This window comes from Spodoptera frugiperda, chromosome 23 (assembly GCF_023101765.2).
Source record: "Spodoptera frugiperda isolate SF20-4 chromosome 23, AGI-APGP_CSIRO_Sfru_2.0, whole genome shotgun sequence".
NCBI lineage: Eukaryota > Metazoa > Arthropoda > Insecta > Lepidoptera > Noctuidae > Spodoptera > Spodoptera frugiperda.
The window spans coordinates 11,280,240-11,305,115 of record NC_064234.1 but is presented as its reverse complement, the minus strand read 5'-3'; the positions used below and the strand labels follow the sequence as shown (position 1 = coordinate 11,305,115).

Below are 24,876 nucleotides of genomic sequence, written 5' to 3'. Positions count from 1 at the left end.
TAGTATATTAGTTTCGGAATTAGCGCGTTTAAATAAACAAACAAACAAACTCTTCAGCTTTATATATTTTAAGTATAGATTTTATTACACACTGTGACAAGAAGATTGATTTTGAACTGGTTAAGAATTTTAATCAAGAATTCATTTCCTTTGACTAATAAAAAAGGGAGGGATGTAATCGAAGATATTATTTGATTGGCTGAAAAGGCGAATCGAAGTTATGCATTTGTATTTTTCTTATTAGAGCAAAAGGGTTGATTGGTAGCAAAAATTATTAGAAGTTCAGATGTCCAAGGAAATAAAACTTTAGACTTTGTCGTTGATTCTGGAGTATATCAAAATTATACTATTGGTTTTGACTGCACAGTTGGTATGGTGGCTGAGCATCCAGCTGCCGCGCAACGGGTTCAATTCTTGCTGTGATTCACAAATTTTTGTTTCGGGTCTAGGTGTCATGTATCTTTAAAACGCACCAACGACACAAGAGAAAATATATATTTGTTTTTAATGTGTTTGTTTATTTATTTATTTTTATTTTTGCAGAGAAGATTCAGAAGCACACAGAATAAGATTAGAAGAAGTAAAGAAAGAATTGGATGAAAAAGGAACATACCAATTGAAGTCTTCCGAGCTTGTGTTTGGGGCGAAATTGGCTTGGCGCAATGCTACCAGATGCATCGGAAGAATACAATGGAAGAAATTACAGGTGAGTTCGTGTAGAATTCTTTATTATTGCGTTTTTAATCAAAATGATAAGATAAAAAAATCTCAATCTCAATACAAGTACCTTTTCGACACCAGCAATTTATACTAAGCTAACTCGAAATTTGTTAAAAACTTTTTTTATGCCAAATTGCTTAAAATGTGTTGTTTTTACGTACGTCATAAAAAAATTGAGAAGAAATATGCAAAAATAAGAAAGTTACAAATCTTATAAAACGCTAAGTAAAGGTACTTTTTGAAATCACTCGATTTATATTACGCCAACTATTATTAGCGGAGTGTGCGCGCGGATCACTTTGGTCAAAGTCTGTGCAACACTGCACTAACTCATAGTTAGCGTAGTTTAGTGCGTGCGTGTGTATACTTGTTCGTTTGTAAAATGAACGACTTAGCGACTTTTAAATAGTAAATACTTATGTGTTAACGTATTAATTAGTTTATTAATGGTACGTTGACTATTCTTTTTGTAAGTAAGTACATGTTCTTTATAAAATATTGAAATATGCATCAGATGATTGATCATGCACTACGACGTCCCGTACTACACTACGCTAACGTTAGTTAGACGTGTATAAGATGTAACATTTTTTTGATGAATTACGTTTACATACGGCTTACTTGCGCTAAATCAAAAAATAGAAATAATTAAGGAAATATAAATATGAGATATTACAATGAATAAATTAAATATTAAGCATACCAAATTTCAAAAAAGTATCTTAATTAATGTAAAAGTTATCACGTTTTTCCCTTTAAACGCCTCTACTGTAAAGTACGCTTTTTGAGTTAGCGCAGTATAAATTGCTGGTGTCGTTTTAAGGGCGGGAGAGCCATGCTTCGGCACGAATGGGCCGGCTCGACCGGAGGGATACCACGGCCTCACAGAAAACAGACGTGAAACAACGCTTGTTGCAACGTGTTGTGTGAGTGAGGTTCCGGTAAGGAGGCCCAATCCCCCCTTCCAAATCTTCCCAATCCCCAAAAACCCTTAAATTCCTAACCCCTTCTTCAAAAGGCCGGCAACGTACTTGTAATGCCTCTGGTGTTTCAAGTGTTCATGGGCGGCGGTGCTTACCATCAGGTGATCCGTCTGCTCGTTTACCGGCTTATTCCATAAAAAACCTACTTATTGGTAACAGATCCACGCGAGACACAATGAGATTTCTGTTTTATACGCATACGAGAGGTTAAATGTAATATTCACGATTTGCCAGCTATGTGATAAGATCCATGTAGTAAGCCAAGTGTATTACCAGATTTAAGTCAGGTTCCATGATTCAGTACTCGATACTGATGTTATGTAAAAAAAAACTTCAAAAACTTTTTATCATTTATTCCAATTAAACCATAAATAGGTACTTTTGAAATGTCAACAAATAAATAATAGTCTGTCAGTCTGTCCGTCAGTGAAGTTAGGTGCTCGTTCCAAAGTGTAGCTTCGAATGGAGAAGAACGAGCAAGAAACTCCATTAGTTACTCTTTTAAAAAATACATATGTTTACAATTTCTCTGATACATTTTTCCTATCAATAATTGTACATACCTATATGTGAGAACTACGCAGAGACATAATATACTATGTATATGTACCATCGCGTGACTCTTTCCATTTGCCAAAATTCCTTCCACTCAGGAAATCAGACGTTAACGTATGACGTCACTTAGACGTACACACACCAGCAATTCAAGCTACCCTACACTGACAAAATACTTCAATGAATTTTTGACTTTAGTTCTAAAAGTATTGAGTTGAAAGTTGAATAAAGAAATTGGTGCGATGGTATAACTTGTTTTGCTTGCTATTTGGTACTATCACTCGTTACAAAACACAAATTAGATTCCGTTGATCCTGAAGAATCTTGTGTGTTTTCTTTTCTATGAAAGAGGCTTTTACATGACAGATTTATTTATTTGGTTGGAATTATTCCTTTATGTTCTTTTTCTGTGGATTACTAACTTTGCATAAAAGCAGTAGGTTTTCCTTTACATTGGTATTATTTAGTAACTTTGTAAATAATCAATTATGATTGTTGATTGTATTACAATTAATAGGCAAGCACTGATCTTTGTGTGCTCCACAAATTGTTGCTTCGGGTCTGGGTGTCATGTGCATGTGGATTTGTATGTTTGTAAACGCAAACACGATTCAGGAGAAAATCCTAGTATCAGGCAACGTTTTTCAAAAAAGAAAAGAAGAATTAAAGGAGTTTCTAAAGGGCGTACAACTAACTACATTCCTTTCCTACCTCTTCATACAACAAGCGCATTTACATTTACAAATGCAAAACGTTCATCAAGTAGCGGTAAAATCTTAAAGCAAAGAGAAACAAACTTTTAATTAGGGGTTTCAGCTTACAACTTTATAACGAGCCACAAACTAGATGTCATTAGTCGCGCACTGAGACAGATACAAGCTATGTGGCTTTACTCAGAACGATTGTTGATAATATTACATTGTAATAGTTAGTTCTAAATGTAAGATAAGTTAATTATGGAGTACTAGCTGATACCCGAGGCTTTGCCCGCGTGGTTGAAATGTGGACAGTGTTGGTTTCCAGGGGAGTACCTAAACAACATCATAATAAAATCGCTCCGCTCGGAGACGGCACTCTGATTGGCCGGCTCGATTAAAACTACCAATCACAGCGCCGAACGTGCTCTTGTTTCGATTACTCTAACCGTAAAGAAAACTCGTACTAAGGATAGATTGTTTAGTTTATTCGAGCCGATAGCCGATTACGATTACTTTAAATGTTAATTATTATGTTATCGGCTTACTCACGTATTTCTTTGACGAGGAACTCGACTAGTTTCAAGCCATGCTAGAGGCTCATATCCATGAGCAGCATTCCGCGACACACCAAGCGGTGATTTTCGCGCTGCTACCGCGTCGTGTGTAGCATGGCTTGAAACTAGTCGAGTTCCTCGTCAAACGATTACGTGAGTAAGCCGATAACATAATAATTAATTTAGTATGTTTCACGAAAGTTACAATAAAATTATACTTTAAATGTAAAGAAAACTCGTACTAAGGATACGGACTGACCGCTTCACTAAAGCACTGAAGTTTTTTAACACTTTTTTTCTTATTATTATACTTTTTAACGTTCAAAAGTGCCTTATTGATCTAATTTAAATAAATGATTTTGACTTTAAAAGAATGAAACATTTTGGCATTTTACGGGTCGATCATATCGACTCCAATTATCACATTAATTAACAGTGTCAGACTTGCTAATAACAACGACTAAAAATAACTATCTCATTCAGTGAGGTATTTAAAGCGTATTTTTATACTTTTATTGAAACCCTGACCTTTGACGATATGACATTTTCATTTTATATTGTTATGGAAATCGAAAGTTGTAACAGGTTCTTAATATGACTAGATCTAGCCAGACTTTTGTTCGTTTATAGTATAGGTAAATATAAGTACAGAATACTAGTACAACATTCGGAGCTGCGGACTGCCTAACGGGTTACCGGGGCTCCAGCTCGAAAAGCAAGAGTAGGAACGGGGTGGTTTTTAGTCAATAAGAGTCTGACACTCCCTCTCGCCTCGCCCAAGGCGGCAGAAGTCATTGGATGATTTTCCATCCTCAAAAAAAAAATAAAATGTATAAAATATTGTATAAGATTTGTTTTAAAATTATCATAATTCAGTCTCTATGTCTGTAAAGACATCTAATCAGACAAAAAAACAAATAGTATTTTTTCCATTCTATACCTACCGAAAAGTTATTGTAGGTAAACATTAAACATGCATCTATCCTTAAATATACGTATATATAGGTGTACTTAAAATGTCATATCTAAAGGCGTCATACAATTTTAAACTCTATAATCAAGGTCAAAAAGTACAGTCTGCCGCACTACCAGACCCATAAACAACTATTGCCACATTCCGAGACAGACTAGCCAGTTTCCTACTGGTTTTCTTAATATTCTAGTATTTTAAGTTAAAACCAGTCTCATATTAACATAAAATGTTTAATTATGGAAGTTCGCTTTGTAAATAACACTGGGATATGCAGTTGACTGGAGATTAAAAGATAACAGACATACATATATGGTTTGCGTTCGATGTTATTTTATAAAATAATATGTATTTTGATCAGTAATATATTTTTTATGGTACATGGTATAGTAAGCAATTGCTATATAAGTTTTTAAACTGACATGGTCACTAACACTATTATTAGAACTTATGACGATCAAAATTAATAAACATGGTAAATATCCCGTCATAAGTTCTAATAATAAGCAATCGCTGCCGCCCATGGACATACAAAACACCAGTGGCATTACAAGGGCGTTGCCAGCCTTTTGGTGGTTGGGAATTTAAGGGTTGTTGAAGAACCGGAGATTGGCAACGGGCCTCCGGTAACTTCACTCATACAATGAAACACAACGCAAGCATTATTTGACGTCGGTTTTCTGTGAGGCCGTGGTATCACTCTATTCCATAAACAGGAAAATTACCAAAATAGTGAGGATCAGTGTTTTTAAAATAATAACATTATTAATAATATGTTGAGCGAGCGAATTTACACTGAATGGCAAAAACAATAAAGATTGAAATTGATTGTACCTACATTTGTTATTGTGTCTGGCACTAGACTCCTAAATGCCAGCACCGATATTGATGATTTTATTATGTTTAAACAAGTTCGAAGACGATATGGATTTATAAATAACTTGGTATTTGATGCTACGATGCAGACAGAACAAGTTTTTCCTTGACCCTAATTAAAATACTGCAATAATTTGCGCATATTTTTTTATAGTAAATTAATGTGTTTTGCTAGGAAACATTTTCCTTATATACAAACAAAAGCTCATCAAACTATCCCAAACTGGCAAATTCCTATACCATAATTTCAACTTTATTATAAAACTTCGTTGTGTGAGTGAGGTTACCGGAGGCCCAATTACCCTCCTTCCCAATCTTCCCAATCCCCGATTCCCCAACAACCCTTAAATTCCTAAACCCCAAAAGGCCGGCAACGCACTTGTAACGCCTCTGGTGTTTCGGGTGTCCAATGGTGGCGGCGATTACTTACTGGTGATCCGACTGCTCGTTTACCGGCTTATACCATAAAAAAGCTGCGGACTACTTAGCGGGCTTACTGAGGCTCCGGTTCGAAAAACAGGAGTAGGAACGGTATGGTTTTTAATCAGTAAGAGTCTGATACTCCCACTCGCCTTGTCCAAGGCGGGTGAAGTCATTGGATGATTTTTCGCCCTTACAAAAAAAAACCATAAAAATACTGTCTACACTTAACCATTTTCTGTTGCATTGTAAGACAAAGGGATGCTTTTGTTCGTTGTTTTCGAAAACTAAAGTTGTGAAATTCTTTTGTAGATGTTCGACTGCAGGGAAGTAACTACTGCCAGTGGAATGTTTGAAGCTCTCTGCACTCACATCAAATATGGAACGAATAAAGGACAGATAAGGTGAGAGTTTTAAAATAAAATAATTATTAATTTTCCATCGAGAATAAGAAAATTGAAAAGGTCAGAAGATCCTAAAATTATTCTCAAAATTTATTTTAATGGCTATCGGCTTTCTCAAGTAGTAAATGTTTAATGAGGAACTCGACTAGTTTCAAGGCATACTGAGGGCTCATAATTATTCCTTAGCAGCATTTCGCGACACAACAGAGTTCCTCGACAAACAGTTAACTGCTATTTTCAATAACCGGTCTTAATCCAAAGTCTTTGTATCAATCTTAATTTTTGACCAAACATCTATAGAACTAATTTGTCAAAAGTCGATCTTAATCTTAATATTTTTGGTTGAGATCGATTATAAAATATGCAGTAAGCGAGTAAACCGTTTAATATATAAATTACTTTAATAATTATTATATATTTGTCTCGAGACTAATCCTATGCTTTGTTTCAGGTCAGCAATAACAATATTCCCTCAACGTACAGACGGCAAACACGATTATAGGATATGGAACCCACAGCTCATCAGTTACGCTGGGTATCGCATGCCCGACGGCTCCATACTTGGAGATCCTGGCCGTGTGGAGTTTACTGATGTAAGTTGAATTTATTTTTTTCTAAAATCATGATCACCCCTTGTTAGGTATGTGTGTGCGCAGGACTCAGTCCGATTATTGGACCTATTGCCAGACTCCGTGCTACTACTGACGACAAATTTCGACAACCGAAAAAAACTTAGCAATAGTTTGACCGACGTGGTAATCAATCCTGAGATCCCTTGCCTGGCAGTCGCATTTGCGACTCGCACCACTGGGCCAACGAGGCAGAGTTTTATAATTATTTAATGTTTAATCGAAGAAGTGATTTAATAGATAGGTACTACTAAAAAAATAAATAAAGTATACATATTATAATAACATTGGTAGACAAGCTACGCGCGTTGCATAAAGAAGAATAAAATAAATTCTACGAATTTTGCTATCAGAAACCCACTAACATAATAATTATCGTCGATGCATAACAATCATCAATTAGGTATTAGACTCCTTTGTAAAATATCCTGTTATATTAATAAATTATGCATTTACAATATATTATTTAATATATTTTTCCTCAATAAAAACATATAATATCATCACATGACTTGCCAAAATACTTCCATGTGGTATTTGAAAACTTGATTTGAATTTGAAAAAAGTTGTTTTGAGCAAATATTATGTATCTTCTTTTTTTGTGCCATATTTGCATATTTACCTCCTTATTTATATTACATAATATTATCCTACTCTAACTTTAACTTAATAATAATTTCAAAAACCAAGCCTGGAGTTAGGAATCTAACTTGTAACTTAGTATTCAGTAGTAGCTACATAATGTAACGGGATTCAATTATTCACGTAGGTATTCTTTGTGTGATCCACAAATTGTTATTTCGGATCTGTCATGGTGTATGTGTAATTGTAAGTTTGTAAACGCACTCACGACACAGGAGAAAATCATAGTGTGGGGCAACTTTTAATAAAATAAAAACGCAGACTACTTTTTAAACAAGTTCAAGTTTTAGTCAAAATCATTATTTATATAATACTAGCGACCCGCCCCAGCTCCGTATGGGTGCAATGGTGATATATTATATTATGCATGTATTATACATATAAACCTTCCTCTTGAATCAATCTATCTATTAAAAAAACCGCATCAAATCCGTTACGTAGTTTTAAAAATTTAAACTTACAAAGGGACAGAAAAAGCGACTATATTTTATACTATGTAGTGATTATACATTATAGTGAAGTAATTTAGGATTCTCAGCAATTAAACTTTATTTCAGTACTTTTTTGATGAATAATATTGTATTTTTGTCATAGGTATGTTTGAAGCTAGGATGGAATCCAAAAGAGAAGACTGCATGGGACATATTACCGTTGGTGCTGTCAGCTGATGGAAAAGACCCGGAATACTTCGAGATACCCAGAGAAATAGTTATGGAAGTGCGTATGGGTCATCCTAGGTAAGTTGATAAACTAACTTTCAGTAATTCAATTGAATTAATAAGAATTCTAATTAGGTATTTCATTTAATATTTTTTTATTTTAATTAAACTTTGATCTTCTGTTAGATTTTGATGATATAAATGTATGATTTCATTTTAAAAGTAGTTAGTAACATTATTTTAACAAATGTTGCTGTGCCCTTACAGGTTCCACAAATGTATCTTAAACTTTAAGCTTTAAGCCTCTTGTAACACATTTATTCACTTCATGGTTAAAAATAAATTAAATAAATATAATCAATTAAAAGCCAATAACAAAGCAAAACTGACAAAACATATTGTTCAATTGTTTCTGAGGTAATACTTTAATTTGAAAATTACACAATTCTTCCCGCATTTCATCACTAAACTTCGGTTGTGATAATAACGATGATGATAAAAATTAAATAATACTAGTGGTCGCCTAGTGGTCGAAATTCGACCATATACGATTTAATTTACAATACCACTTAACATACGTTCAAGGATAATTTTTATTTAACTCACTCAAACAAACTCTTTTATAAAACTCTTCATCTGAGACGTCAGAATATCATCGCAATGTCTATCGATTTTGACGTTTTGTCAAATAACTACGATCAGATACTATGCATGTGTGTGTAATGTTTTATTTATTGATTTAATGTACTTTATAAGCATTATTTTTGAAAAATATTAGCATTTTTCACTTCTCCTACACATAAACTATAAGTGTACCAAATTTTATGCTCCTACGTCCGCGCAATTTTCGTAAAAAGGTTCCGAAAGTTTTTGCATCACGTATTAATATATAGATGATAAGCATAAATAAAATATTTCACAAAATAATATTCATTCGCATCTTTGTTTTTAGATATGATTGGTTCCCAGATCTTGATCTCCGCTGGTATGCGTTACCAGCCGTCTCTGGCATGAGAATGGACTGTGGAGGTCTAGAATTCACTGCTACTGCCTTCAATGGTTGGTACATGGGCACTGAGATTGGCTGCAGAAACTTCTGTGACAGCAACCGGTTTAATATCCTTGAGGTCAGTTTGAGGTCCATTTCTTTTAATTTTATTTATATTTTTTTTTTTAAGGAGTAACCAATAACAAACCACTTATTTATTGATTTATTTAATCTTAAATGTAAAAGGCGAACTTTATGCCATATGGCAACTTATGTATGTATTTTTTTTTTATACAGACCATAGCAACAAAAATGGGTCTGGATACAAATATGGCAGTATCCTTGTGGAAGGACAGGGCTCTTGTGGAAGTAAACATAGCAGTGCTGCACAGCTTTCATAGAGACAACGTGTCTATCGTGGACCACCACTCGGCCTCGGAACAGTTCATGAAACACATGGAAAATGAGAGTAGAGCACGGTAAGACTTTAAAGAAGAAAAAAAACGTTTTTAACAGTTACCTATACAGGTGGGCACTTTTTAAGGAATGTAAAGACAAACGACCAGACAGATCACCTGGTGCTAAGCAATCAGCGCTGCCCAAGGAGAACACCAGAGGAGTCACAAGTTCGTTGCCTGCCTTTTGGGGGTTTTGAGGTTTTGGGAATAGGGTATTGGCCTCCAGACACATCAAACATATGGTAGTATCACAAAATGGTTTCCTTTATTGGTTAAAAACGTAATGTTCTTATTTTTAGGGGAGGCTGTCCATCTGATTGGATCTGGATAGTCCCACCGATGTCATCGTCTCTGACTCCAGTGTTCCATCAGGAGATGGCTCTCTATTACCTTAGACCTTCGTATGATTACCAGGTAACTCTAATTTATAAAATTAAATCAAAAAAGCATCAAAACCGGTTAATTTATCATGTAACGAAAATCTTCTGATGCAAACATGGAACATGTGCGCTATTTGCTATTAAAGTAGTAACGAGAAGTTTTTAAATAATGCTCTGTCTTTCGAATAAATTTAATATTTCGTGACATAAAAATTCCGACCTGTGCCCTTAAAGACGAGAGCATTCGGCGCTTCGATTGGCCGGCGTGAATGAACCAACCAATCAGAAAACGCTTTCGTTTCGTTTTCGTTAAAGTACGTCAAACAAACTCGTACTAAGTCTACTGAAAATTGTTCCTTTCTAACAATGACCATTAGTTCTAATCTAGCTAAACATAGAAGAACAGAGACGAATATTTCATCATAAATAAAACTGCACACTCGTATGTATCCAGATTGTTGTGTTAATCCTGGATCATTACTCATCTTCCTCGCCGTTTCCCAATTATTCAGGGTCGGGGCAGGGGTCGGGATCATTCCTAACGTAACATGACACTAGCCGTAAATTCTTCGATAAACACAATATCACGCTGAATAAATAGTGGTTCTTTGTAATGCATCGTTTGAGAAAATATATTATTTATCCTAACAGTGTAAGGACTCTTGTAACAATAAAATGTCAAATACTCCTTCTCCACAGTCTGAACTAACCTTGATGAATTTTAGACCGCACGGTTGGCGCGGTGGCTGGGTAACCGGCTGCCGCGCAACGTGTAGCGGGTGTGATTCCCGCACGGAGCAACTCTTTGTGTGATCCACAAATTGTTGTTTCGGGTCTGGGTGTCATGTGTATGTGATATTGTATGTTTGTAAACACACCCACGACACAGGAGAAAATTAAAAAAACATTTATTTACAATACCTAATTCATTTGTTCAGGAACCTGCTTGGAAGACCCACCAATGGTCGCGATCCGATGGCGTGAAATCGAAACGCAGAAAGTTCCACTTCAAGCAGATTGCTCGAGCCGTCAAGTTCACTTCCAAACTGTTTGGCCGAGCCCTCTCTAAGCGCATCAAGGCAACAATTTTATTCGCATCCGAGACAGGCAAATCTGAACAGTATGCCAAGGAACTAGGAGCCCTTTTTGGACACGCTTTCAATGCACAGGTGAGTTTTTATTTCGCTGTTTAAATAAGGATGAGTTTAAGTTGTGTAAAGCATTTTGTTACTCTTAAATTAGACGGTTTGGGGCAACTGTGAAAATATTTATCTTTTTAGGGGCAATTTGAGTTGTTTGAGAGTGATTTAGTCACTTTACTTTGTTACTTTGTACTTTAAGAAAACAAAACAAGTTTGTGGAGTAAGTAGCAGTTTCAAACTTCAACTTGCTGCTTTGCTGCCCAAGTATATTGTGATTGATCTCAATGGCAATTGAAATGTGTTTTTTTGTTATCATTAACAGGTCCAATGCATGTCTAAATACGATATGTTCTCAATTGAGCACGAAACTCTCCTCATTATTGTTGCGTCTACCTTTGGGAACGGAGAACCACCCACAAATGGAGAAGTAAGTTTTCTATAATAGGTAGATGACTAATTTTAAATTTAATGCCCGCCTTGTAGATTATTTTAAAATATTAGATACGTATATTTTATTTTCTTACGGACATAAATACTTTCTAAGTTATATCGGTTTGAAATATCGCGTGACGTCACTTCTAGGTGTGTTTACGTTACGTTCCTACACTTTGATTCGTTTTGTCTTAAGTATTGTTATCTTATAATATGATAAAATAACAGGTGTCTAATATTTTTTCATTACCTATCTGACGGACTAAATAGATTTTTAATTTTCATACCCCGTCATCATCACTATTTTAATAATTTAATTGTTTTTGTTCAAATAAAAATTGAAGAAATAATAACTAATTTAAACTGTTTATTTTTTAGGACTTTGCCAAGCATCTAGTCGAAATGTTAAACAATGAAAAGGAGAGCCAACTTGATATAGCGGAATTATGTTCCTCGTAAGCGAACATTTCTTTTTCTTATATCTCAAAAATTTAAAGGCACTAAGCTTAGTAACTAATGGCCATCTTCACCAACCTCCCTTAAATTTTAAGTAACCCCTAAGCTAAGATACGTGACACTTAACTACAATTTGTTTTTCATGAACCTGTAAGTTAAATGGCTTAATTTTTTGAGGATGAGGATGAGGATTTCCATAGCATTACCAAAAGAAGCTTAGTATAGGTACGAAAGCTAAGTAACTCTTAATAATACAATATTTTAGGGGTAGTTTGGTGAAAACAGCCATTTATAAGTGACATGACCACTTGGCTTCGAGTTGGGGTGTAAAAAATAACCTTTAGAGATTAACACTCTCGTTTATTGCAGGGGTTACAAAACACCAACGAAATCTCCAAGTCTGTTGAGAACAAACAGTTTCGTGGCATCCAGTAGGGATTATAATCGCCACCAGCTAGCACGACTGGAGTCAAACAAGAGTAAGTTATTTTCATATTCTAAGTCCCTATTGCGTCCTGATCCGGAGCTGCGGACTACCTAGCGGGTTTACCGGGGCTCCGGGTCGAAAAGCAGGAGAAGGAACGGGGTGGTTTTTAGTCAGTAAGAGTCTGACACTCCCTCTCACCTTGCCCAAGGCGGGAGAAGTCATTGGATGATTTTCCCCCCTCAAAAAAAAGTCCCTATTGCGTGTTTGTTTTTTTTTAAACGACTGCATTACAATCTTGTCTAATTCAATTGCTTAAGGGTGATTTTTCACCAGAGATGTCTCATGCTACGTTTCTGTGGATGCGTTTGGCTTTCACCAATCATATTCATTGATACACATATCTTAGCACTTGTGGAAACGGACTCAACTAATTTTGATCAATTATTTTTGCAATGGTGCAAATCAACTGTTTTTCTTTCTTTCTTCACTAGTCACATATTTTCACATATTATTACATCTTCTTCATCATATCTGGTGGAAAAGCAACATAATGATAAGGACTCCCCATAGCACATTCAATGATTTTTTATTTATTTATAGGTATGACAGGAACATCATCAATTGAACACATAGCCCCTCTAAGCAACGTACGCTATGCAGTATTCGCGCTGGGCTCCAGTGCATACCCTAAGTTCTGTAACTTTGGTAAATTCATTGATAACATCATTGGTAACCTGGGTGGAGAAAGAATAATAGATTTATGCTGCGGAGATGAAATGTACGGACAGGAACAACGTTTCCGTACGTGGTCGTCTGAAATATTCCTAGTAAGTAGATTTGAATTTTATTAAAACTAAAAGTTAAATAGCAAACACCGTCACGCCTTTTATCCCCGAAGGGGTAGGCAGAGGTGCACATTACGCCACGTAATGCCGCTATATAATGTACACTCACATTTCACCACTTGTGTTAAAAGTCCCCTGTAATAAGGGGTGAGCCTATTGCCATATATACTGGGCACAATTCCAGACTCCGTGCTATTACTAAAAACCAAAAAAAGCCCAGCAATTCTTTGCCCGACCCGGGAAACAAAACCTCTTGTCCAGCAGTAGTACTTTCAACGTGCAACGCAAAATGATCTTATTCCCTCACATCGATGTTATAAACATTAACATAATTAATTCTTCCCAGGAATCCTGTAAGACATTCTGTCTAGATGAAAGCGACATGGTAAGGGAGGCACAGAATGCCCTGGGTATCATTCCAGTCACAGAAGAGACGGTACGATTTGGTAGACCAACAACAGAACTGCCAGTAATTAATGCTTTAGAAGCAGGATTTAGAAAGTCTCTAGTTACATACGAAGTAAAGGAAAACAAAACATTGTCTGAACATAAGGAAACGAATGCCGAAACTATATTTGTTGATCTACAACCAAAGGTAAGTGTAGATACTAGTGTATTCTATATAGATGAAAATATACTGTTTTTTTAACTGACATGGTCACTAACACTATCATTAGAACTTGCGACGGGATATTTACCGGTACTGTGAACTCTTTTGTGAAAGTTCATCCGTGATCATGGCGCTTGCAACAGTGCTGAAATATCTATAACTGATAGACATGAATAAATAATATGGTAAATATCCCGTTTCAAGTGCTAATGATACTATACTGAATTATTTTATTTATCATAAATTAGAGCAAACGCGTGATAAGTTTAAGAAACAAAACAATAAGGATAAAAGTCATAATTATTATTATTTAAAATGTTGTCAAATAAATCACTAATTAAATTTAATGTTAGCTAAAAATAAACTAGTTTCATCTGGAACCTCCAAGTAAAATTAAATGAACTTATTATTAACTTATTTTCAAATTTCAGAGTGAAATAAAATACGTCCCTGGTGATCACATTGGTGTTATGCCAGTGAATAGAAAAGAAATAGTAGACGCTGTTCTAGAAAGACTGAGAGGAGTTGAAGATCTTGACAAAATAGTACAACTCAAAATCATGAAGGAAACTCTAACACCCACAGGTAACGACAAACACTTAAATATGAACGTTAATAAAGTAAGATTACGAATCAATTTGGAAAAACAAACAGATTAAATGAATGCGTATAGGTGTACGTAAAAAACTGGTTTCATAGTAAACGATTACGTAGAAGGATACTATGTTTAACCAAATCAAGAGTATAAAATGTGCGTCTTTTATATTATTTGGCATATGGTATATTCGAAAGGGATTCCTATTTCTTAATAATTATTATAAAACTAGCTGTACCCGCGACTTCGTCCGCGTGGAATAGTTATTTTGGGCATCATATATGTATATTTTTCCCAAACCCACGACTTTTCTCGCCTTAGGCGAGAGAACTCAGCTTTATATAATATTAGCATAAATCAAGATAAATGTGAAGAAATTAAGGTACGGGATATTCCACACAGTTGTTTTTAATTGTAATATGACGTATAAACCAATCGTATCATATGTTCCATAGATGTCATTCTGATAAAAATTGAACGACATGATCAAGGTCATAATTGATTTGTGTGTCCAACATCTGTTATTCTCCAGAGGACAGACAATTAATATTATGTCTGTCTATGCTTTACATATTTGTAATTCACTAACTTTTACCTACGGCTTTGCCCACGTTAATTTGGCTTCATACTCTAACTATGTACCTATTAAAAAGCCCAGAAGATTGTTTGAGTAGCTAAACCGTAAAGAGTTAACATTTTAAATGTTACTTAAGAATGACAAACTTCATTGCTCATTAAAAATTTTACTTAATATAATCACGATAGAAATAATTTCAGGTACCGTTAAAAACTGGGAGAGATACGAAAGATTACCACCGGCATCCATTCGCAATATCTACACAAGGTTCTTGGACATCACAACGCCACCAACGACCAAAGTACTCAAGTACTTGGCAGAATCGTGTACTGACGAGGCGGAAGCCGAACAAATCAATGAACTGGTTACGGTAAGTACATTGTTACGCAAACTTTAATACGATAATTATACTATTCATTTACGTAGGACCATCAGTTTCCTGATTATGTTGTTTGTAATTATAAATTCATCTGTATTCTATGCTAATATTGTTAATGCGAATGTCTTTATGAATCGATGGTTGGTTTCTTAATTAAATATGGCTGGATTGATCTTGATAAATGAGTTTAACAGCAGTTTTCAAATAATTATGGCCGATAATATTGTCTTCCTTCGAGTGTAAAATATGAAAATGTAAAAAAATAACAAAGTAAATAATACTCAAATTGAAGTATGTTCATAGGAAGACTTGTATTAGCTTAAATTGATGGCATCTGTTGATATCGTGTTCGATTCAGATCAGAAAAAAAATTGGCACGTTTTAAATTAGATAACAACTGCCATTAGGAAAAACCAAATGTACCATTTGTTTATATATCAGTCACTTATTTTATTGAAGTGGCAAAATAAGTAGGTACGGTACTTAACACATGGAACAACGTGGTGGTCACCGGTGACCGACGTTAGCGGAGGATTTGCCTACAACAGTTTTCTATTGGCAGTCAAAGACTTAATTGTATGTTTTTTTCCAGGATTCAAACAAATACCACGACTGGATCAGCTTCCACTATCCTCATTTGGCAGAAGTATTCGCTCAGTTCCCCTCCTGCAGACCACAAGCAGCTCTACTCGCTACGCTGCTGAGTCCCTTACAGCCCAGGTTCTACTCCATTTCCTCTTCACTCTTGGCACATCCTCAGAGGGTCCATATCACGGTTGCTGTTGTCGTTTACAAGACTCAAAGTGAGTATTTTGAGACTGTTCTTCTTCAAAACTTTGTCTTGTATCAATTATTATCAGAATTTCTCATGAAACTCAAGAGGTAAACATTTTTTAAGTAATTTTTGTTTTACTCTTTAGATGGCGAAGGACCAATGCACTATGGTGTTTGCTCAAACTATCTGAAAAGTCTACAACCCGGAGACGAAATCATTGCGTTTATCAGACAGTAAGTAAAACTCTATAGACCAAAAATTGCTCCATTCAAAGCCTATAAATCAAATGACTAATGTCTTATCTCATTTGCAGTAAACCAAGTTTCCAAATGCCAAAAGACATATCAGCTCCACTGATCCTGGTAGGTCCCGGTACAGGAATCGCACCATTCAGAGGATTCTGGCACCATAGAAGACATCTCATCAAAGAGCTGGTGTCTCATAACCCTGGACCAGTTTGGCTGTTCTTCGGATGCAGATACAAGAGCATGGAATTGTATAAAGAAGAGAAGGAAGAAGCAGTGCTTGATGGCACGCTGCATAAAGCTCGTTTGGCCCTGTCCAAAGAAGAGGGGGATCATAGAGTAAGTGTGAACAAAGAATGAACTTTATTGTTAATTGGTTTAAGATACTTTTTTAAACTGCTCAGATTGTGAAATAGGTGGTTTTAAGTATTGTAATTTTTTTATATGCCATTTTAGTGATATTTAAGATCACATTGAACAGTGGTGATGATGAACACGAAAGACTCAACAAATATTATCCATCTTTTTAACGTTTATCTATTTTCTTCCATCAGAAATACGTGCAAGCTCTCTTAGAAGATGAAGGAGCAGAAATGACCAGACTGTTGGTTGAAGAACATGGTCACTTCTACGTGTGCGGTGATTGCAAAATGGCTGACGATGTGGAACAAAAACTGGAAGAAATCATCCAGAAACATGGAGACATGACAAAGGAGGATGCGAAGGAATTTATCGACAGCTTGCGGGTACGATATTGTTCATTTGGTTCTTTGATATTCATTCGTCGATGATGCTTTGTGTGCAGCGTCTGAGTATTAATCATGGGTTCGGTTGAGATAAGAAACTTTTAAAGTTATTTTTTAGTCTCAAACCCTTAACATTTATAAAAGATTTTGAACAAACAATTGCCAAACAAATAAACATTGCCAAAAGATGTGAAGGATCTTATAAGGAGGATATTTTTACTTACATCTATTACAAAATAATAATTATAATGTTAATAATTAGTTTATATTATACCTAGAGTAATATAAGTTTTACTATATAAATTACTCAAAAATCTGATGACTAACGATTTCATTGCAGAATGAGAATCGGTACCACGAGGATATCTTCGGTATCACCCTTCGAACTGCTGAAGTGCACAGCGCATCCAGAGCGACGGCTAAACGAACGCGCTTAGAATCCTCAACACAATGAACGCCGTGGTGATCACCAGTGACCGACGTTAGCGGAGGATTTGCCTTCAACAGTTTTCTATTGGCAGTCAAAGACTTAAAAACACAAACGTCAACTAGTTCATTAGTAGAATAATCTTTAGCAGATGGCAGCAGCGTAGCTTTTAAGCATGTGAATTTTGTATGTTATTTGATTTTTTTTTTTATTTGCAATTGCAAAATAATGATACTGTTAAAATAATCGAATATTCTTTAAGTTCTATATTTTCGTTAAATTATTCTATAAGTATTTTTAAGATTTTTTTTTAGTGAACTAAGTATGTGAAGACGTTAAAATTATAACCTATTGTCAGATAAAGTAGATTATGTTCGATGCTTGTTTATCTCCGTAAAAATATAAACCTGACATTAAAAATAATATATTTTTACATTAAAATTTAAGGTTACGACCTATAACATTTGTATAGTAGTAATAGTAATTAGATTACAAACTAGATAAGCTAGACTGTTGAATTAATTATAATAAATATTAATAAGATATGTTAGTTTTGTTAACTTCATTTATATGCATTTAATAAACGCCGAACAGTTGTAATAATAGCAGTTTTAGATACTTATTTTTATACAGTTATCTTAATAATAAATATACGTAATCGATTGAATATACAATATATTAAGCGACATTAATTACATACATACAACAAGTACATATGGCGGGCTGTTTGTGTTAGCTCGTTTAGTACATAATGTATATTGTAATCTATCTCTAATGTAGAATATCTACAAATCTTAACATAGTTATTTTTAATGATAACTTTAAATTGTCTTATATTTGAGTTTCTATCTGTTTTGATTGCTTTCGGAAAGGAAAGATGTATGTCTATGTTCTATTGAAATAAGAATACATTGAATTATGGAACCTAACACTATGTACTTACGACGCTTTTTTGTTTATTCAATCCAAAATAATTAAGACATAGTAAAATAAAAGACATGTATACGGATAATTCGTTATTATTTCGATAATAAACTCCTCTTAAAATAAACGTTTATAAATATTTGTTACAGACCAACTATCAAACAATTTGTTATATTATTTTGTTAGAGAATACTACTTTCTATATTTAATTAGTTAATTAAGAACAATGCAATGTATTGAGTCCAGAATGTAGCTTTATAAGTACTTATATTGGAATAAAAATAAAAATATTGGTTTTTAAGAAGTAATAAAACTACAACTAGAATTAAAAAAGTGTTTCATTATTGCCATCTCGTCACTCATTCAAAAATGAACATTGATTATCGAAAAACAAGGTTGAGTTTACATTGAATGGGAAACAGATTTTCCTCCACTACCTAATTTTAAACACAAATTTTTCATTACATTTTAATTTCTGTAATTTTGTAGATCAGCACTTTATGTGAACTACAAGTTGTTTTTTGGGTAACCACACTCTCCGATAGCCGCCGGTTGCCCAGCCACCGCACCAACCGTGCAATCGTGCAGTTTGTAATAACCCAACTATAATATTCGCTAAAAACTAAGAAGAAATCATGTTTTTTTTTAATAAAAATAAAAATCTATTAACCTAAGCACAATGATTTCTATAATAAAACTAGCAAACCCGGCGAACTCCGTTTCGCCACCAATGATTTTCCCTGCTTTTCTCTTGAATTTTCTTTGCTATAAACCTCACGGAGCCCGAGACCTTTCCAACGAATGCAAAACCGTGGAAATCGGTTCGCGCGTTCTTGAGTTATAGCGTCAGGAAGGAAAACCCGACTTATTTTTATATTATAGATTTACAAAATAGTAGATAATATCTCCCCTTAACTTCTTCTTCTCACAACATGATCGTAGATTTCAATTTGTGTATATTTGGACGAGTACACACGTTGTTTCGTCGTGTTCTGGCCCGGATCTTGTTGGGGATCCGGACAAATGATTTTGTGATCATGACGGTTCTGGAAGAGCAGACCTCTCTCCGGATCCATTACTGGCTGGAAACAGATTGTAAAGTTATATGAATTGCTAATTATTTAAGTTATCTGTTTACTACACACTATTTGACGACGAACTCATCTATCCTACGATCCTATTTTCTATGAAAAGGGACACAAAATTTATTATAAAAATAAAATTTGTGTTCATTAAAAATAGTGACGTTTTCTATTGTCAAAATACATAAAATAATGTCTAAAATAAAATACGAAAATTGTATCTTGTAGCACCGCGACTGTCGCAGTGTCGTGTGTCATGGAATAATGCTCATGAATATGAACCTCTAGCATGGCTTGAAACTAGTCGAGTTCCTCGTCAAACAGTTACGAGCCGATAACATTATAATTAATTAAGTATATCACACGAAAGTTATAATAAAATTAAATTTAAATCTCGGTAGTCTTTTAACAATTATTATGACCTAGATATATCAAAACTATACCTAAGTATAGGCCTTCAAAGTTAAAATTAGTTCTCGATTTGACTTTCATAGATCTGCCTGTAGAATTACTTCTACGTGACTTATCGTTGCTGATAGCAATATCGTGGCTAAGAAACTTTATTGGCGTTTACCTTGGCGGCTGTGATAAGTCGTCTAGGCTTCACTTAACTGTTGAAATATGAATAGGCTAACTAGGTTGTAAAATGTTTAAGGGTTTAAATGCCGTCTTTAAAGTAAACCGTCTTTAAAAAAACTAAGTGTGGGAGAGCCATGCTTCGCCACGAATGGGCCGGCTCGACCAGAGTGATACCACGGCCTCACAAAAAACCGAAGTGAAACAACGCTTGCGTTGTGTTTCGTTGTGTGAGTGAGGTTACCGGAGGCCCAATTCCCCCTTCCCAATCTTCCCAATCCCCGATTCCCGAACCCTTGAATTCCTAACCCCCAAAAAGCCAGCAACGTACTTGTAACGCCTCTGGTGTTTCAAGTGTCCATGGGCGGCGGCGATTGCTTACCATCAAGTAATACGTCTGCTCGATTACCGGCGTGTTTCATAAAAAAAAACTGTTGAGACAAAATCTTCTGAGTGGTCCACAATGTGGACTTCTAAAGAAAATCTTCTAAATGGCGATTCGATCCCGATTCGATGGTTCAAACTTTTTAATATAAATGTGATCAGTAGACTCCTAAATAAATAATTAAACTCTATAATGAGGAAAGGGTAACTCTCTCAAGAGTTTAACGAAGTCATTAGGGGTTTAATTTTTATTACAAACACTTTTTCGCTTCAACTATGCGAATTTGGAAGGAAGCCCCAAGTTGAATTGTTTATTTTTGTGGAAATCATGAGCAGTCAATAAAGGTTTCGTTTTGTTTGTGATCAATTATTTGGTCTGTAATAATTTTGAAAATAGCTAAAGGAGTGACTGGTCTTAGTCGGTAAAAGTCCGACATAACCCCGTTGTCTGAGGCATATCGTAAGACAAAAGGATGACATGTGAAATGAGGATTTTCACAAGGAAAAAAAGTTACCTATATGAGAAATTCTATACCGAAAATCATAATAGCAATATTTTCATGAGTGGGCACTATTTGCTAAAGACTTAAAGCACTAAACTTATTCAAAATACCTAAACACAAAGTATAAAGAACATTAAAACACTAAAACCTAAAAACGCCCTATCAATACCGCACTACCTATTCTGTCGGTATTTGCCGAAAGTTTAGCAACTATGCAAATATTCACGTCAGACCGACGTTTGGTGGATATCGAAATTGTTCTCGAATAATCTCACTTCGAGGTGACTTGTAGTGACAAGTATCCGGAATGCGGACATGTCTAAACTAAGTGCATAGTTTAGAAGATTTTGGAATAGATTGTGGTGCAAATCTTGTAGATTGTGAAGCTGTTGTGGATAATACCTGATAGTACGACCTATTAAGCTAAGAGATGAAAGCTGACCTATAGTAGTTTGACGATTGTGTTTTAAAATATCTAGTTTTTATGGTATAAGCCGGTAAACGAGCAGATTTATTCACCTGATGGTAAGCAATCGCCGCTGACTATGAACGCTCGAAACACTACAGACGTTACAAATGCGTTGCCGGCCTTTTCGAAGCTAGGAATTTAAAGGTTTTTGGGAAATCGGGTATTGGTAAGATTGGTCAAAAACGTGGCCTCCAGCCTCCTCTACCTATTTAGACAATGAATTCTTGTTAATTTCCGCAGCGCTAGATTACTAATTATTATTTTTAATTGCAATATACCCGACTACCTCTTTGATTAACTGTTACTGGATAGTCGCAAGAGACACGGCCAATAAAGGGAATACGATCTCGTATTTTAATTCAGCATGGTATTATCGCGGATGTTTAGCACAGATTTTGAAATTGTACAAAATTCTGGATAGGGCATTAAACGATGTGACGTTCCGTTATTAAATTAAGTTCATTGGAAGAGACGACTATTTACACGGTGCCTCCATTAAAACCATCAAGAAATATGAGTAAACTAACCTTATAATTCCTGCTAATATTGCTTCTAACAGTCCCATGACGCCAATGGTAGTAGCCGAGGTCACTGTCCCTCGGCCATAAGGTCTTGCCTTGCTTGAAGAATGGAGTCCAGTTCTCAGAGATCAGCCTGTGAGCGAAGTCTATGTACCCTGATATTTCGAAGCCACCTCTTGTGTAGTGGCGGATGAAGATTATAGACTGAGAAATAAAATGATAAAACATAATATAAATTACGCAACGTTACACCTTTTTATCCCCGAAGGGGTAGGTAGAGCTGCACATTATGGCACGTAATCCCGCTATATAATGTACACCCACTTTTCACCATTTGTGTTATAAGTCCCATGTAATAGGGGGTGAGCCTATTGCCTATATACTGGGCACTATTTCAGAAATTACTGCTGAAGATACTACTGCATACTGAGAAATTTAAGAAAAACCGAAAAAAGCCCAGCTATACTTTGCCCGACCCGGGAATCGAACCCCTTGTCCGGCAGTCGCACTTGCGACCACTCGACCAACGAGGCAGTAATATAAATTATTATCTAAGAAAAGAATTAGGGTCGTCATCAGCCATTTCAAAATATGTTCACGTGTGCCAAACACAACAAAGGCGTGTCCTAGTATCAGTTCTATTCATAGTGAATCTAGAAAAGAAAAAGATTTTCCAAAAAATATATCACCCAATGTATTATTTATTGAGTCTTAAAGATATCTCCTGTATCGTACGCTTACAATTTTCTTTCATTTTGGAACCCCAGACATAAATTGAACTTAATTCACGCTTAGATTATGGTCCAAATTAGCTTACCTGTAGAATGCCAATTCTGTTAGCTCGTTCCCTCACAGCCAGTTCTCTGTTGAAGGAATCCTCCAAGTCTGCTCCCTCACTGACTAGGACGTACGGCTTCCCTTTAGGGTAAACTATCTCATGGATTGCAGCTCGGCGAGTGTAGAATTCCCGTTCCGATAGGGTGTCTCCGTATGCTCTAAAAATTTAAATTAATAAAATTTTATGATACTTGTAGATGATGAAAATGTATGTGTTATACATATAATTATATTTCTTTTATCTCTGATCTAAAATAATTGATAAAAATTATCAACGAAATGCAAAACTTCAGATGCCAAACACCAGATGCCAAATAGTCGGTGCCTCTTTTAGGTAGCCACCGGGATGGTTTAATTGTGGTAAAAATTCCACACTTCCTAGTTTTAATGCCCTATAAAGCTAGGCGGCTTTTAAAGGTTTCCTCCCTCGTCAATAAAAAAATATGCCAAACAGTAAACAGTAAATGCACTGCCTTGAATCGGTATATTTATAAATTATTCTATTTGTTCTTAACAATCATTATGGTACTTATCGGACTCACCTGTATCCAAGAGCAGCAATAGTCCTCGCAGAAGCTATGCTCCTCAAATTCCTAAGATCAGCGATTTCTATGAGCGAATCCAGATAATCTTCCCAAGTATCGAATCTTAGCAACTTTCTATCAGCTTCTACCCCAGGTGGGTATTCATTTTTCTTCTCAGCCATCGCCATTTTTTATGATTATTATTTTATATTTAAACTCACTATAAAAAAACCTAAATTAAAATTAATAGTAAAACAATGTAAATTTTTTTGATAACAGATTTTTTTGACAGCACCGAATGCTGTGTGACACTGACACCTGAGACAAAGCCGCCATATTGGATTTTGTTCAGCAATAAATTTGAGGTTTTATACCGATTAGATTTTTCAAGAAGGTTACATAAAAGTGGGCTATTCACTTCGCCGTCTATATTTTAATTTAGTGAACGAACGAAATCCTTATTTTTTGTATAAGTTCCCTTATATCCTCATTTTGGTTAAAGATTTATTTAACATCTTAAGCGTTGATACTCATTTTTTTAACTTGTCCTTGTAGCAAATTTAGCTTTCACATATCAATGGTTAAAGAGACTTTCTTGCGATATTGTGTTATATACATTAGTCGATGGAGAAATATTCCGTGATTCCGAATATGTGTATAAATGAATATCGCAAAAAATATATCGCTTAGATTAATTCGCCTCTAAATATGTAAGATTTCTTGAGGGGGTATGAAGATATCATGCCGATCAGTCTATGTTATGAGTCCTATGACTATAATAAGGGATGAGCCTATTGCCAAACAAATCTATATAATTAACTTCTCATTAACCTTCAAGGGTAAACAAGGCAGTCTCTTATGACTGCCTCGTTGGCCAAGTGGTTGCAAGTGCGACTGTTGGGCAAGGGGTCTCGGGTTTGATTCCCGGGTTGGGCGAAGTATTACTGGGCTTTTTTTCAGTTTTTCGAAAATTTCTCAGTGGCAGCACCGGAGTCTGGAAATTGCAATAGGCTCATCACCTATTACATGGGACTTACAACATAAATTGTGAAAAGTGGGTGTACACAGTGGCATTACGTGCCATAATGTACACCTCTGCCTACCCCTTCGGGGATTAAAGGCGTGACGATATGTATGTATGGTATAAGAAACGTCAGATGGGGCCCAGTAGGGCTGATGCCTGATCCGGAGCTGTGGACAACGTAACAGGTTACCGAAGCTCTGGGTCAAAACAGGAGAAGAAACGGGGTGATTTTTAGTCAGTAAGATTCTGACACTCCCGCCTCACTCAAGGCGAGAGAAGTCATTAGGATGATTTTCCTCCTCAAAAAAAAAGGTATAAGAAACGTTATTGTAGCGTAGTAATCAATACCTAGTATGGAAATGGAAAAGGCCAAACAAAATAAACTCACAATACTTTTAAAACAATGCTAAGTTAATGCCTAGTTCAGTAGCATCACTGAA

At 35.4% G+C, this 24,876-nt stretch overlaps 2 protein-coding genes across 2 annotated transcripts in view; one reads left to right on the top strand and one right to left on the bottom strand.

Moving 5' to 3' along the window:
• Positions 1-18,849, top strand: part of LOC118266978 (nitric oxide synthase) — a 47,740-nt gene extending 28,891 nt beyond the window's left edge. Inside the window, exons 3-22 of the mRNA XM_035580671.2 lie at positions 544-706; positions 6,089-6,180; positions 6,632-6,773; positions 8,046-8,188; positions 9,063-9,237; positions 9,396-9,577; positions 9,856-9,970; positions 10,875-11,105; positions 11,401-11,505; positions 11,889-11,965; positions 12,336-12,445; positions 12,994-13,220; positions 13,585-13,833; positions 14,280-14,433; positions 15,221-15,390; positions 15,992-16,202; positions 16,320-16,407; positions 16,488-16,758; positions 16,974-17,165; positions 17,506-18,849. Coding sequence (XP_035436564.2) covers positions 544-706; positions 6,089-6,180; positions 6,632-6,773; positions 8,046-8,188; positions 9,063-9,237; positions 9,396-9,577; positions 9,856-9,970; positions 10,875-11,105; positions 11,401-11,505; positions 11,889-11,965; positions 12,336-12,445; positions 12,994-13,220; positions 13,585-13,833; positions 14,280-14,433; positions 15,221-15,390; positions 15,992-16,202; positions 16,320-16,407; positions 16,488-16,758; positions 16,974-17,165; positions 17,506-17,619 — 3,211 coding nt within the window. The 3' untranslated portion in view covers positions 17,620-18,849. The remainder of the gene's footprint in view (positions 1-543; positions 707-6,088; positions 6,181-6,631; positions 6,774-8,045; positions 8,189-9,062; positions 9,238-9,395; positions 9,578-9,855; positions 9,971-10,874; positions 11,106-11,400; positions 11,506-11,888; positions 11,966-12,335; positions 12,446-12,993; positions 13,221-13,584; positions 13,834-14,279; positions 14,434-15,220; positions 15,391-15,991; positions 16,203-16,319; positions 16,408-16,487; positions 16,759-16,973; positions 17,166-17,505) is intronic.
• Positions 18,850-19,169: 320 nt separating this feature from the next.
• Positions 19,170-23,718, bottom strand: LOC118267049 (cilia- and flagella-associated protein 299-like). Its single transcript, XM_035580796.2, has 4 exons — positions 23,431-23,718; positions 22,869-23,046; positions 22,058-22,255; positions 19,170-19,598 (listed from the first exon to the last, which is right to left on the bottom strand). Exons 1-4 carry the CDS (start codon positions 23,598-23,600, stop codon positions 19,428-19,430), a joined length of 717 nt encoding a protein of 238 aa, XP_035436689.1. The 5' UTR covers positions 23,601-23,718; the 3' UTR covers positions 19,170-19,427.
• Positions 23,719-24,876: the final 1,158 nt, after the last annotated feature.

Excerpts from the sequence above, each read along its gene's own strand:
- LOC118267049 (XM_035580796.2), bottom strand. The coding sequence starts at position 23,600 with ATGGCGATGGCTGAGAAGAAAAATGAATACCCACCTGGGGTAGAAGCT. Across the intron at positions 23,047-23,430 it reads ATTGCTGCTCTTGGATACAG|AGCATACGGAGACACCCTAT; the intron begins GTGAGTCCGATA and ends TTAAATTTTTAG. Across the intron at positions 22,256-22,868 it reads ACAGAATTGGCATTCTACAG|TCTATAATCTTCATCCGCCA; the intron begins GTAAGCTAATTT and ends TTTATTTCTCAG.